The sequence below is a fragment of the Rana temporaria genome, chromosome 13 (genome assembly GCF_905171775.1).
Source record: "Rana temporaria chromosome 13, aRanTem1.1, whole genome shotgun sequence".
NCBI lineage: Eukaryota > Metazoa > Chordata > Amphibia > Anura > Ranidae > Rana > Rana temporaria.
The window spans coordinates 118,788,396-118,804,112 of record NC_053501.1 but is presented as its reverse complement, the minus strand read 5'-3'; the positions used below and the strand labels follow the sequence as shown (position 1 = coordinate 118,804,112).

Here is a 15,717-nt window from a genome sequence, read left to right as displayed (position 1 = left end):
ACAAAAGGGCCCTGTGCGTTATTTAGGGCCTGTCACATCAGCGGCTGAGGGGCGGTACTACCCTGCAGTTGAGCCGCATTCGCTCCCTCACCAGGCCGTGACCACAATGCTTTGCGGCCGCGGCAGAAGTAATATCCTCCGTCATTTTCGGCAGGCAGAGCACCTACCAAGCGCAACCCACCGCTCTGTAAGCGTAGTGTGACCGGGTCCAAGGGGTTGAAGCAAGCAGTAAGACTGCTTTCGCACTGATGCGTTTTTCCTACATTTTTTACCTCACAAGAAAAAACGCATGAAAAATGTCTCCCTTTAAATCCTATGGGATTCTTTACACCACTGCGCTGCGGTCCTGCATGCTGCATCTTTGGTGCGCTTTTTAAAATTGCGCCAAAATGCAGCTCCACATTAAAACAAATGGAAAAATGCAACCAATGGTGGCGCACCAAAAAAAGCAACACATTTTTTAAGTGCGTTTTTTGAGTCACGTGTTCATTTTTCCCCCCCCCCACTTGATCAGTGAGGAAAACGCACATTTTCCCCTCGCCCTATCACAAAGCGCGGCAACCCACAGCGTTCCGCACAGTGATAGGTATTTAGAATGGCATTAGAACGCACGACTTAAGTCAGCGCCCATTCACTTCTGTGCTTTGAAAAATGCGATATGCGTTTTTAGAACATGCCTGTTGAGTTTTCGACACGTTTTTTTTTTAATGGGCTGCGTTAAAATTCAACGCAGTGCATAAATGCGTTTTTTCCACGTGTTATCCCAACGCCTAGGTGCCTAGGGGACTGTAGGGTTACAGCAGTTCTACCACTTCAGCTCCGGACCATTTGGCTGGCCAAAGACCAGAGCATTTTTTGCAATTCGGCACTGCGTCGCTTTAACGGACAATTGCACGGTCGTGCGACGTGGCTCCCAAACAAAATTGACGTCCTGTTTTCCCCACAAATAGATCCTTCTTTTGGTGGTGTTTGATCACCTCTGCGGTTTTTATTTTTTGCGCTAAAATACAGCGACAATTTTGAAAAGAAAAGCAATATTTTGTACTTTTTGCTATAATAAATATCCCCAATTTTTTTTAAAAAAAGCGTTTTTTTTCTTCAGTTTAGATACGTATTCTTCTACATATTTTTAGTAAAAAAAAATCGCAATAAGAGTTTATTGATTGGCGCAAAAGTTATAGCGTCTACAAAATAGGGGATAGTTATATGGCATTTTTATTAATATATCTTTTTTTTTACTAGTAATGGTGGTGGTCAGCGATTTTTATCATGACTGCGACATTATGGCGGACACATCGGACACTTTTGACACCATTTTGGGAACATTGTGATTGATACAGGACTGTAGGGTTGCAGCAGTTCTGTCTCCTTTAAGCTCCTGATGAGGAGGGTGTCAGGCAGTTAGCACAGGTGGGGCAGGTTGCTGTCAGCAGAGGGGGGGGGGTGGTCATGGTTGGTCAGGATTGGTCAAGGTTGATCTCCCCCAGGTGGGGTAATTACTGCAGGGTGTATAAACTCTCACACCAGCAAGAAGCATGGACTGTGTTTCTTCTCTGGTCACAATGATTTGGCTTGGTGGGTTCCTTGTGGTCGGCTTGGCATTGGATCTGGTCCTAGGTCAGGCCAATTGGCACAGCCAGCAGACTGGATCCAGGCGGAAGGATTCCCTCCAGTCTGGTTGGGGTTCTGCAAGAGGTTCTCCTAGGCAGCTCTTGGTGCCTTCTAGGGGGGTGGTCAGTATAATGTGCTTGGAGGACATGATGGTGGTGACCATCCAGAAGAATCTCTATGGGAATGGAAAACTGATCAAGGCGTCTGACCTCACCCTGGGTTCTGAGCTCTGTGAGCCGTCCTCCGAGGACCAGGACACCGTCACCTTCCAGATCAGTCTGCAGGATTGTGGGAACCGGGTTCAGGTTGGTTGTCTTCTAGAACTATGGCTTATGTTCTAGGCTAAAGCTGGATCTACCATTGAATTGGGTTGTGGGGCCAATGCCTATCTAGGGTTGCCACCTCATCCCTTTAAACCCAAACGCATTAATTACACAGATTTGGTGGCTGATTAAGGTGGTAATTAAACCTGGTGCCTTATCTGCATTAAATTAGCCCCTGAACCTGTGTAATTCATGTGTGTTTGGTTTTAAAGGGATGAGGTGATAACCCTACCCCTTCCCTATGAGTACAATGTGGGTGCAAATTTAACATGGCCATGTGCCGCTTCGGTGGGGGGGGGGTTGCCTTCCTTTTTTTTTAGGGGGTGTCTCTCTGGGGGGGGGGGGGGGTGTCTCTATGAGGTTGAAATTGACTACTTGGCATAGACCTCCTGCTATAGTAAATCTGGGGGGGGGGGGTGGAGATTGCTTTTGTGTATAATTTTCCTGGGTAACCTGCTGCAATCTTGGTGGTGTGAGGGCCATCTAGACCCCCCAGAAAAATTTGTACTATTGCATAGTTGCCAACAGTCCCAAATTTTCTGGGACATTCACGCTATTTAGACCCTTGTCCCAGGAAGTTGTTGGGGGGGGGGGGGGGGTTCTCTTCCCAGAGCCACCGCTTGAGGTCCAGGGCTGCCACTAGTGAATCTTCACCATTTTATAGAAGACCAGCTCTGATGAGGAAGAAACAAGAGGCGGCGCTGCTCCATTTCTATTGGTGGCCACTTTCATTGCCACTCCGGCGCCGCCTCTTTTCTTCGGCCTACATGAAAACTGGTCTTCTGTAAATGGTGCGGCGACTGAATCGCTAATACACATGCTGTATTTTTCCACCCCCCCAGCTACACCATGCCTACAAACAAATGCCACACCCCCCTAATTATAATAAGACTCCGCCTACATACAAAGTGTCCCTATACATTTTTGGAGTCTGTTGGCAACTATGGTTTTGTAGCTTACTGGTCCTTTTAGAGGTGGTGGCTACATTGCTTTAGGGTCACAACCGTATTGAGCAGCGTTGTCACCTTTATGACAGCTTTTCTCAACTTTTTCAAAAGAGGACTCTTCCTAGCTCAAGGAACCCCTAGCCGCCTCCTGGAGGAACTCTAGGGTTCATGGAACCCTGCCCTAGGACAATGAGGGTGTTAAAACTCCATGGCACTCCCTTTCCTCCATAACAGGGATGGTTTGTAGTCTGCTGGTCCATATTGGTGACAGACTGTGGTGTCACCCTAGGACAAAGTGTTGGACTATATATTGCCTTCCTCCTCTTCACAAATGGGGAAGGCTTTGTAGTCTGCTGATCCATTATTAGGATGACAACTCTACTAAACAGTGTCAACCTAGGACAAGGAGTACCTACCAGGGCCATCTTTAAGGCAGGGTAAAAGGGCAGCTGGCCCATCATTGTTGTGGGGCCCAAAGCAGCTGCCCCATACTTGCCAACTATTCCAGTTTAAATTCCCTTGAAGTTTTAGTCCTGTGTCCTGATATCTTGGTGTGAAGTGCTGCTACTAATGCTGCCCAGCTCTGCCCTATAGGATTTGATATTTCAGGACTCCACAGGAAAAGACCCCCTAGGCTTCAAATTCACTCCATATCCACAGATGGAGACAACAAGCAGCATAGAAGTAATAGTGAGGCTGAGCTGGGGACGAAAGGGCCACCTATCTACGCTTTGGCAATGCCTACCTGACTGCCATGTTAGGAATTCCTCTTTAGGTCTATGATATGATTCTGTTACAGACAACCACCGACTTCCTCCTGTACGCTACAAACATCGCCTACAAACCCTCTTCATCCAGGAATGTTCCAATCACCCGAACCAACAGTGCCAACATCGGCGTTCAGTGCTACTACCCCCGGTGAGTATTAATTGGGTCAATTGTGTGCCATTTGTCTGTATGATGCCAGTCCCCCCCAAGTCGTTGTGCATTGATTAACTTGGTTATTTTTGCTGCTTAAAACCTGCTGAGCTGTATGCCTCATTTCCACTGAGCGGAATGGTTCGGGTCGGTACAGTTTTGGAAGGGTTACAATGGTCTGGCCTAATCAGGTGAGCGTTTCCACTGCAAGTCGGACCGTCAGGGGCCATACAGGGTTTAGAAAAAATGCCTAGAGTGTCTGCCAATCAGTGGAATGTATTGAAGCTCCGCCCGACCCGTACCATTTTTCTATGGCCCCCACATCAGAAGCAGGACACAGAATGGTGCGGTATGGTTCGGTTGTATGGGCCGCTTTCATAATGGCAACACTCAAAATGGCGTACCGATCTGCTCAGTGGAAACGAGGCAATGGAGACCCATACAAGACCTAGGGCCAGATTCGCGTATCTGGGCGCATCTTTGTGCGGGCGTAGCGTATCCTATTTACGCTACGCCGCCGCAACTTAGACAGGCAAGTGCAGTATTCACAAAGCGCTTGCCCCGTAAGTTGCGGCGGCGTAGCATAAATGGGCCGGCGTAATTCAAAGTAGGCTGGTAGGGGGCGTGTTGTATGGAAATGAATCGTGACCCCACGTAAATGATGCGCCTAACGAACGGCGCGCGCATGCTTAGTATCGCGTCAAATTTTCTCCCTAAATTATTCCGGCTCAATGCTTGGTCGACGTGAACGTAACCTACGCCCATTCACGTACGACTTGCGCAAACGACGTAAAATACGACGCTGTTCCGACGGCCATACTTTGCATTGGCTGCGCCTCATCTAGCAGGGGTAACTTTACGCCGGACGTAAGCCTAACGTAAATGGCGTAGCGGGCGCAAGTACGTTCGTGAATTGACGTATCTACCTCATTTGCATATTCAATGCGTAAATCTACAGAAGCGCCCCTTGCGGCCAGCGTAAATATGCACCCAACATACGACGGCGTAAGACTTGCGTCAGTCGTATCTTGGCAACAGTGAGGCGTATCTGATTCTATGAATTAGCCACATAGATGCGACGCCTCACATTCGGACTTACGACGGCGTATCAGGAGATACGCCGTCGTAAGTCCTTTTTGAATCTGGGCCAGAAATGGGAAGTTGTGTTTCCCAACACTTGTCACCGGCTTGGGCTGACTTGCTAATTGGTAAAGCCAGGACAAGTGTGACAGCCTTGGAACCGGCAGATTTCATGTCACTATAGTGAGCTCGCTTAAATAGACCCCATAGTAGTTACGACAGTAATGGGAATCGTTTTTCTATTGGCTGTGTGAAATGCATCTCTACCATGTGCCACCAGCAGATGGTTGTCACCAAGCAAAACTGGTATTTTACTGCAGCTGTTGTGCCCAGTGCTCTAGTGTCTCTTACTGGCATGCTTTGCAAACCTGGGTCATGGAAGCTCCCTTTTTAAAGCGGGGGCATTGCTAGGTGGCAAAAAGAGGCTTCAGCCCAAGGCCATGGGAAGGGGGGCAGGGGTGTATGGTGGGGTTGTGTGGCTTACCAGCGCGCCCAATGCCCATCATGATCATGGAGATCCAGCCAGAGGAGGAGCCAAGGAGAAGAGCCGCCGGGATGTGGCGGCAGCATTGTAATGCCCACCTTCTGGATCTTGCAGCACCTATGATGGATGTCGCATGTCTTGTGGTCCGGGTATTGGACCAGTGGGACGTCCATCATAGGCGCTGCAGGCTCCAGAAGGCTGGACCTGCTTTGTCTCTCAGCCACACTCTGCGGTTCTCGGAATCAGAATGGTCCCTGCTCGGGGCAACAATTAAATACCCCATGCCTGAGACTCTGGGCTTTTCGGGGCTCCAGCCCCCCTAACGATGCCTTTGCTTTAAAGCTTTTTATATGAAGATAACGTTTGCATATTGGGCAAAATATATTTACTTTGTCTCTATTTTAGGCATGGAAATGTCAGCAGCAACGCCATTAGACCAACCTGGATTCCCTTCAGCTCCACCATATCCATGGAGGAGAGGCTCTCCTTTGCACTGAATCTGATGAAAGGTGGGAACTTCTCAGACTTGACATTTAAAGCGGAGGTTCACCCAAAAATCCACTTTGACATTAGATGTAGCATACTGCTAACATCTGCAGTATGCTCTTAATTTTTTTTTTTCTTTTACATATCGTTATGAGCCCTTGTTTTCCGGCTCCGAGCGGGGAATGGGCGTTTCTAAGCGAAGAGGAGTTGATTGACGGCTGCTAAGGCGCGTCTTGGCCTCTGTTTAATCTTCAACTGCCATGATGCTGCACATGTGATCAGTTATGACACCAGCCATTGGATGGTTTGACAGTTTGGTTGAGAGCACAACCAATGTGACAGTTGGCATTCCCGGCATGCCAGGAATGGGTTTACTTCCGCTTTAAAGCGGTGGTTCACCCTGCTGAACAACATTTCATCATAAAATTCGGCATCGTAGCGCGAGCTACAGTATGCCGGTCTTACATTTTTTTATCCCCGTACTCCCTGTTTTATCGTACCTAGACGATTCCGTCTGCCGCGGGGAATGGGCGTTCCTAGCAAGAGGGAGGGTGATTGACGGCCGACTCTGGCACGTCACGCTCCCCGAAGACAGCCGGAGTAGGTCTCGGCTCTTCACGGCGCCTGCGCATAGCGTGAAGAGCCAAGCCTATTTCGGCTATTTCCGGAGAAGCGTGGCGCGCCAGAGCCGGCCGTCAATCACTTTCCGTCTGGATTGGAACGCCCATTCCCCGTGGGCAGTGGGAATCGTCTAGGTAGGATTAAACAGTGAGTACGGGGATAAAAATGTAAGACCGGCATACTGTAGCTCGCGCTACAATGCCGAATTTTATGCTAGAATAAAAAAAAAGGATGCTGGAAAGTTCATTTTGAGGGTGAACCTCCGCTTTAAACTGTAAATGCAGAAAGCTGTGGGTTGCTAAATGACCAGTCACCCCTCTGGATGGGGCAGTCTACATGTGGCCCCTGCTAGGTGATGCCATGCCAGCCCTAACCATACACAGGCCCTGGCTATGGGACTTCAGACTAAGTGAACCTTGATACATCGGCCCCAGCTAAATGCACAAAGACAAAATCTGATTTCTCGCATACCCCTGGCATCTTTTGAGACTTGGCTACAGAACTATTCTTCACACTTCATGTAGGTTGGCTATACCAACTGGTATCCAAGACAAGTAGCTCAATATTTGAGGATCTCTGAATATTTAAGGCTGTGGTTGTTTCAAACCCACCATTGACTTGCTATAAGGTTCATAAACATTCTATTGAGATTTTTAATTTTTTTTAGTGCCCTTTGCCATTTCTGCCACCATATCCAGTAATCTTGGCTTGCCCCAACTTTATCCAGCTTGATAGATAACATTGTTGCCTTGACACGTCTTGCTTAACAAGGTTTCTCCGGTCTTTTTTTGCAGATGATTGGAGTGGTCTGCGGGACTCCAATGTTGTATCTCTGGGTAACTCCTTGCACATTGAGGCTTTTGTGACTGTAGACAACCATGTGCCTATGAGGATCGTTGTGGACAGCTGTGTGGCATTGTTGGCTCTGGACCCAGATTCCACCCCTCGCTATGAGCTCATTAACAATTATGGGTAAATATTCAATTTCTGTGATGTGACTTTGTAGGTCAATCTTGACTATAGAAGCTGTGTGGGGAGGGGGGGCAGCAGATGTGAATCCCTAAAGTCAACCATGACAAACCCTTTCCAACAGGATGTGAGGGTTAGAACAGTCTTGTTTCTCCTTGTTCTGGTGACCTCACTTCCTGTGAAGTCGCCAGAGAATATCCCCACCAGGGACTAATTGTGACAGTGTAACTCCTTCCACAATATAAACCTTTCTGGGCTTTAGTATTTTATTATGAGGTGGGAGGTCTACAGAGTCCCTTGACCGAGGTCTACAGAGTCCCTTGACCGAGGTCTACAGAGTCCCTTGACCGAGGTCTACAGAGTCCCTTGACCGAGGTCTACAGAGTCCCTTGACCGAGGTCTACAGAGTCCCTTGACCGAGGTCTACAGAGTCCCTTGACCGAGGTCTACAGAGTCCCTTGACCCCTTTTGCAATTTGGTCCCACTATGGCCCTGTAGCTTGTACATCTACAAATTCACGTGTATAATGGTGCATTTTCCTTAACTCTCTCTGTAGATGCCTGGTGGATGGGCAGCAAGAAGACTCTTCCTCCACCTTTATATCCCAGAGACCTGAGCCGAACATACTGCGCTTCGAGGTTGATGCCTTTAGATTTACAGGCCGCAACCAGCCAACAGTAAGTAGCGGCCTGTGTAATCCTGATGGTGCTGAATGTGGCAATGGGCGCTTAATGAATATATTCTCTCCTCAGATCTATATCTACTGTGTTTTGAAAGCCGTCCCACTCAACCAGGAACCAAACCCAACTAACAAGGCCTGTTCCTTCAGCAAAACCAGCAACTCGTAAGTTACAAACCTCTGCCTAGCTGTACAGCTTGTATTTGGGGTAACATGGTACCTACAGAATGTCACCCCTGATGCCCTTGGGTCATCTACTAGTACAGGAACATATCCTGACCTAAAATGGCTAGCTGGTTGACCTGTTACCCTCAGACACAACTGCTTGCACCAAGCTGGGTTAGCCTTGTACTAGGGACTTGTGAGGAGTCAATGGGTGTGTCTATTAGCACAAATGCTGAGGAGATACTTGACAACACAACTGACCTGTATGGACCTTGGGTTTGGTAAAGTTGGCCATAGAGATGGGTATTTGGGCTGCCTGTTGGTACCATCCAGCTCAAGTCAACTTGTGGGGCTAAACAAGATGTCTTTCTATATGGTCTGCATCACTTTTGGGCACAGATTGAGCCAGGAAATAAGGAACATATGTTGGATTGTTTTAGCATGGACAGTAATCCACAATATATTTTCTGCAAAGAACTAATTACAAGTTGTTGGCTTACCAGTGTCTCATTCCTCTGTGTAACATAGGCTGTTATGCTAATTGAGTCTGTACTGGGGGTGAGGTGGATTTGAGCTTGGTAGACAGCATGGCCCCTAGATCTCTCATTAAGTATGCTAATACTGTTTTGTTTTTTGTGGAATGTACTGTCAACTGTAGTAATTATGTCAGATCGGTGCCAAAACGTCTGACATAAAAATGTGTATTCTGCAGGTGAATCACTTAATGTCGGAGATGGAATGTCTGGTGGATAATTAACTATGTAATTGTCTAAAATGTGATTGAAGCCCCAGTGAGTGATGTTGGGTGGAGAGTTTGATTGTTCATGTGATTGCTGAAACAGGCCTTGCAACTGTATATAAACCTGAGAGCTAACCATTAAAAGTGTTCATACATTTTGACTCGGAACAGAGCTTGTCTTAATTCTGGGGGAATTCTTATGGAATGGATCGGGTCTGCTGGATGGTTGGAGTGTCGGAAGCTGTCTTGGGTTGATGGAATGGGAGATCGTGAACGGTGTTAACCCCTGACCGTTACAGCTATGTACAATATATAGCCCTAGGGAATGGAAATCCTACGTCTGGACCACCTGCAGCCCAGACTTCTACAATTGGGGGCAAATTTCAATTGGCACAAGGCTAATTTGTCAAGCTATTAGCCTTGGATTTGGTTCTTTAAAAGGCCTCCCTTGCCAACTAGCACATGACCTGGGTGAAAATTTTCCAATGCAATTTTTCAGGAGATTCTAGAACTTGTTGGCTGTATAAAATGGTCAATGTCACTTCTCTACAAGTTGACTGTCCATCCTTCCAGGTGGTCCCCCGTGGAAGGAGCTGCCAACATCTGCAGTTGCTGTGAGTCTGGAAACTGTGACGCTTCTCAACCCAGAAGGCTGAGGCCAGGATCCAGAAGACCATGGAAGAGGCATCTAGCTGGTGAGTTCCTCCTGTCAGACCAAGGGAGGTTGACCTGAAAATGCTATTTTCCTGGGTATCATGCTTTTTGTTCCAAGTCATGTGTTGCCAAGGTAGGATGGCGAAATCTGAATTTGTCCAATTAGCCAGAACCCTTGACCATGAGGTAATGTCCCTATGGCAATATAGTCTTAAGTTCTTGTTTCTCTCCACAGAAGAGCGATCAGATGAAGTGATCCACACACAGCTCCTGGGCCCCATTTGGATCATCGATCCGGAGGCTGACCTCCAACCCGAGAGTGGCCAGGCTCTTGCTGTGCGTGCTGACCCTGAACAAGAAGTGAAGCCCTGGATGGTGATGGCTGTGGGAGGCCTGTGGGTGACTGTACTGGTGGGGGCTGTGCTAGCCTGGAAAATTGGATCAAGGAAACGTAACGTGGCCAATGTACAGCAATAAAACTGATTTGTTTGCATTTAAAGTTTTCTCAATTGCTTTCTTGTGGTATTAGCCGAGTAATATCCTAAGTTTCTCTAGATGAGTTGTCAAATGTCTTCTAAATATTCCAATGGTTGCCACAAATGGGGGTTTTGTGCTGTCGGTTAATGGACCCTCCATTCAGGATCTTTCATGCCAGTCTGGGTCCTTTCTCCTCCCCAACTGACCATTCCCAGAACATGAGACCCCGCCCCCTCAGTTGTGCTACTGTGCCCCATTAAAAGGTTCTCTTGCTGGCCTTAGGTGTTCAGGCGCCCTGTGCGAGCTAATCCTGTGGCACCCCCTCCCCTTCACCCCTTGTCACCTAAACCTACACAAAGAAAATATTTAACACTTTTATTTTTTTATTTAACTTTACATTACACCCTGCATCACTGGACCCCTTTACATTACACAGCACCCTGCATCACTGGACCCCTTTACATTACACAGCACCCTGCATCACTGGACCCCTTTACATTACACAGCACCCTGCATCACTGGACCCCTTTATATTACACAGCACCCTGCATCACTGGACCCCTTTACATTACACAGCACCCTGCATCACTGGACTCCTTTACATTGCACAGAACCCTGCAGCTCTGAACCCCCTGCATGTTACACAGACCCCCCTTCAATGTGTAGCCCCCCATTCAGTGTCACCGCCTCCCCCTTCAGTACCTTAGATAAGCACGGCGGCACAGCAGGTCCTCTCCCCTGTTTACACATAAACAGAGGAGGGGGGAGGCACCTTCACTCAGCTGTGCCTGTGTGACATCCGGGATCACACGGACGGGCAGCCCATGGCCGTAAGAGGGGATGGTAGATGCAGCGGTGTCACCCTGCACCCCCCTCGCCACTGTAGCTAGCCTCTCCCTGCCTGTGCACCACTGCCTAAACCTGTGGCACTGCCACCACGGGTGTAATACAATTGCTGTTCTGACACCCCCCCAGTGTGTGGTACCCAGGGGCAGCTCGCCCCCCCCCCTCTTGGTACGCCTCTGGATGGCCACACAGCTCACACCCCAAAGGCCGGCCCTGCTTACCGGCTGCTGTGAAACTAGTTTCAGTGGGAATGTGGTCTCTGATATTGGTAGGAGGCAGTGGTGGCCTGCCCATAGGGGGTGCATGGGTGCCACCCCCCCCAAAGCCAGTCAAAAATAACAAAAATGGCCCTTAAGGAACTTCTAGTGCACTGTGGTCAGGCGCTGGACACAGTGCTCCATGGGAAGCGTGATGGCAGGAAAGACTCCATTCGCAGGGTTTTTGATGCTGTGCCTCTACACTCATTGGGTCATTCTCCATGTCTGCACTGTCATAGGAAATGGGTGGTGCCTTCCCCAGGCGGCGCTGTCTCCTTTCGCTCTGAATGGAGGAGGAGACAGGTAATGTATTTGTCTGTCCACCCCACCCATATACAGCAGCACCTTGTGCTCTGTTTTTTTTCTTCTCGGCCTGTGATCAGACCGAGGGGGGGAGCTGTGCTTCACCTCTGCCCCTGGAATTAACCTCTGCTTCAGCCCTTCACCCAACAATCTGCTGGAGCATTTCAATACACCCCTCCTGTATGTTTATACCACAAAGGGTCCTAGCACTTTCCTAGAGCCATGATTTACAGGTCTGCTCTGTCACATGGGAGGCTGGTTGGGGGGGGGGGGTTTTGTTTTCAGCCCCCCAAAATGGAGCACCAGCTGCCACTGGTAGGGGGGTCACATACCCACCACAATAGGCGCCAACAGGTTGGTTCGGACCTCTTCCAACTTTTAGCTGGAGTTGCACTTGTAGAGGCATTGAATTGCATCTCTTGAAGGTTATATGGCCTAACAAAATCTGGGCGCCAGGTCGCAATTGAAACTAGAGTTAGCGACCTGGGGAAGGAAGCATAGGTTTGCAGAGGGCCGCGGCCTCAATTATCGGCTGGCGCGGCCTGATGTGATTGCGCGATGTGGGGGGACACAGGATGGGGTATCCTGTGTCTGTGCGCCCCTGCCGCACGATCGTGTCAGGCCGCACCGGCCGGTAATTGAGGCCGTGGCTTTCTGCAGGCCTATGCTTCCTTCTGTGATCTGGCACCATCTTGTGGTGGCCATTGGCATGACAAGACTAATGGAGCTTCCCCTGTATTTTCACTGCCATCTCCTTCCCTCTATTAGAACCCCCAAACATTATAACACCCTAGAAAATAAAATGGCGGTCATTGCAATACTTTCTGTCACACCGTATTTGCGAAGTGGTCTTACAAACGCACTTTTTAGGGAAAAATACACCTTTTTAATTAAGACACCAGTTACGTTAGCCCAATTTTTTTTATTTTTTTATATTCTGAAAGATAATGTTACGCCGAGTAAATTGATCCCCCAACACGTCACACTTCAAAATTGTGTCTGCTTGTGGAATGGCGACGCACTTTTACCCTTTAAAAATCTCCATAGGCTACGTTCAAAAATTGAGTTAGAGGAGGTCTAGGGCTAGAATTATTGCTCTCGCTCTAACGATCGCGGCGACACCTCACATGTGTGGTTTGAACACCACTTTCATATGCAGGCGCCACTCACGTATGCTTCTGCGCACGAGCTCGGCTTGACGGGGGCGTGTTTCTGGCTCCTAACTTTTTTAGCTGGCTCCTAGATTCCAAACAAATTTGTCAAACCCTGGCCTAAGCTTTCTGGGAACCACCATGTGTGTTGCTAGAGAGCCCTTGTCCACCCAAAAAAAAAAATCTATGGAGATATTTTTTTAGAAGGGAAGGTTGCTGGTGTGTTCCTACCAGTGGTGGTCTCGTACCATATGGTAACGACTGTATTGGGCCACTTGCCTTTTACATGAACTTTAATAGCATCTCTGTTCAATATTGAGTTGGTCCACCCTTTGCCTCTCTAACGGCCCATGATGCTGCATACCCAAGTGTTTTACTGTAGGGACCATGCAAATGGTTGTCACAGCAGCAGTCAAGTGACTTGTCCCACTAGCCACACCATATTACCAAAAGTATTGGGACACCTGCATTTACACGCACATGTACTTTAATAGCGTCTTAGGGTTCAATATTGAGTTGGCCCCGCCCTTTGCAGCTATAACAGCTTCATCTCTTCTGGGAAGGCCGTCCACAAGGTTTAGGAGTGTGTCTATGGGAATGTTTGACCATTCTTCCAGAAGTGCATTTTGTGAGGTCAGACACTGATGTTTGGGGGAGAAGGGCCGTCTTGCAGTCAGTTCCAATTCGTCCCAAAAGGTGTTCTATCAGGTTGCGGCAAGGACTCTGTGCAGGCCGGTCAAGTTCCTCCACCCCAAACTTGCTCATCCATGTGTGTGTTTTTTTTAAAAAAAAATTATTTTTTTGGACTTTGCTTTGTGCCGTCATGTTGGAAGGGGCTGTTCCCACAAAGTTGTTTAATGTCTTGGTATGCTGATCCCTTAATGTAGCGCTACCCCCGGAGGAGCTACTGGTTAAATTTGGGATCAGCGTATTTAAGTTACCTCTATGTTGTGTCTAGGGGTGATGAGAGCAGTAACAGAATGTCCAGATCGTTGGTTGATGTTTTCAAATGTTTTATTTTCCTGGTCAAACACGACCAACATGTCAACCTGAAGTAGATGGGATAGTTTTGGTGAAGGAAGAACAACTTTGCAGAATCAGGCTTCGGATGGAGAAAGCAGTCCTGCCTTCTATAATTGTATTCGTCTCGTTGCCACTCCAGCCGGACAGTGCCCCTGGACAGACCTCTCACAGGCCTGGCAGCCAGAGCGTCACTTAGAACTTCTAGGAAGGACCAAGTCTCTGCCACCGACTTGGCTCGAACTGAATCAGGGTGTTGGGGTGAGACCTCTGCCACAGGCCTAGTGTTTGAAAGGTAGAAGCGAATCCTCCCCGTATGTCTTTTGGGGTCACCGACTGACAGCCTGAATGCAACCTGCCAGCGTCCGGTCACCCAGATCCCTGATGGTTGGTTCAAGCCCTGTTGGATCGCCTGCCTCCGGGTTCTCCTCAGACCGATAACAGCACCCAGCTTGGGATCTTCTCAATAAGGTGGGAACCCAGTAAGTCACTGGGGTCCCCTGCCAGCATCAGTGGCTCCGGGCCATGAGAGCCCAGAGCCAGGAAATCCACATAGCACGTGACCCCGGCCTGGTAGGCCATAGTGGTGGGGCCCGTGATGTGCGCACACCCCAAGGGTAGGTGCCGCACCTGGAACCCCGAACAACGGTCCTCTGCCACAGAAATACTCCTCCCCAGCATGCCCTGCGAGGGGAAAACTCCTCTAATTGGCTGCTGGGAAAGAAGCGGCTCTGCCTGGACCCTTCTGGCATCACCTGCCGTCCAGAGATGAAACTGCATCTCTGGAGTACAGACTGACCCACAGGACCATCCAGAATTGGCGACAGCCAAATTTAACAAATCAAATGAATGAGAGCAACATAACTCTCTCATTCCCCCACTAAATTTAATATAGCACCTGTACGAAAAGTACAGTCGCTACATTAAGAATGCCCTTCACTGGGCCCTCAACCCTGGTAGAACACCTCTTGGGATGAATAGGAACGGAGACTGCAAGCCAGGCCTGCTCATCAAACATCGGTGCCTGACCTCACAAATGCTCTTCTGGAAGAATGGTCCAACATTCCCATAGACACCCTCCTAAACCTTGTGGACGGCCTTCCCAGAAGAGTTGAAGCTGTTTGCAGCAAAGGGTGGGCCAACTCAATATTGAACCCTCCGGACGAAGACATATTAACGTTTATGTGTGTAAAGGCAGGCGTCCCAACACTTTTGGTAATGTGGCTGGTGGGACAATTTACTTGACTGCTGCTGTGTAAACTTTATTTGCGTGCAACATTTTGGTGGGGTCAAAATCCAAATCGGCGTCTGAATGCTGTGTCCCTACGCTCTGGCCGCCATGTTTAATATCAGGCAGGATGGCTGGCGCTCTGTGATTGGGCAAGTAGGGTCATGTGCAGTGGCAGGGCTAGCCTGTCCATGATGTCGGGTGGCACATGCAAAGGTTGTGCCTGGAGTTCTGCCTCCACCTTTTATGTGATCCGCCGCTGTCTTTTCCTCCTCCGGATAGGATCTCTAATCATTTACCCATTGTGGCAGATCGATCAGGGATGGAAAACAAAACGCAGGTGAGACGAATCACGTTGCTGGCCTGGGGGGAGTGCACATGGTCTTGCGAGAGGAAGCAGCAAGAGAGTAAACACACGTTGTGTAGTGGTCAGTATAGGAATACTATAGGTAGGTCAGTGTGGGAATCAGGCTGGTCGGTACTATTATAGGAAGGAAAGGTGGTGCTAAAAGTTTGCAGGTTAGGGGGTGCAAATTACTTGCCTTGGGTGGTGATAACCCATGGTATGCCACTGTTTGGGACAGGGATGGACTGGCCATTGGGACTACAGGGAGTTTCCCGGTGGGCCGACTTCAGTGACAGCGGCCTGGGAATTTCTCACTTCTGCCTAATCTTGTCCCGTAAGGGGGGCACCAAACTGATTCTTTGCCCCGGGTGAAATAATGTCTAGCTTCCCCACTGGTACTGCCTATAAGAGTA

General features: G+C 48.8%; 1 protein-coding gene across 2 annotated transcripts; it reads left to right on the top strand.

Annotated features, from left to right (window-relative positions):
• The first annotated feature begins 1,520 nt into the window (after nucleotides 1-1,520).
• Nucleotides 1,521-10,175, top strand: LOC120920397 (zona pellucida sperm-binding protein 3-like). Of its 2 annotated transcripts, none has more exons than XM_040332467.1 (8): nucleotides 1,521-1,916; nucleotides 3,681-3,799; nucleotides 5,769-5,872; nucleotides 7,265-7,442; nucleotides 7,996-8,116; nucleotides 8,192-8,283; nucleotides 9,596-9,717; nucleotides 9,915-10,175. In XM_040332467.1, exons 1-8 carry the CDS (start codon nucleotides 1,536-1,538, stop codon nucleotides 10,151-10,153), a joined length of 1,356 nt encoding a protein of 451 aa, XP_040188401.1. In that variant the 5' UTR covers nucleotides 1,521-1,535; the 3' UTR covers nucleotides 10,154-10,175. The 2 variants fall into 2 exon arrangements, with proteins under 2 accessions (XP_040188401.1, XP_040188400.1); XM_040332466.1 differs by having other exon boundaries at nucleotides 9,912-10,175.
• The last annotated feature ends 5,542 nt before the right edge of the window (nucleotides 10,176-15,717 follow it).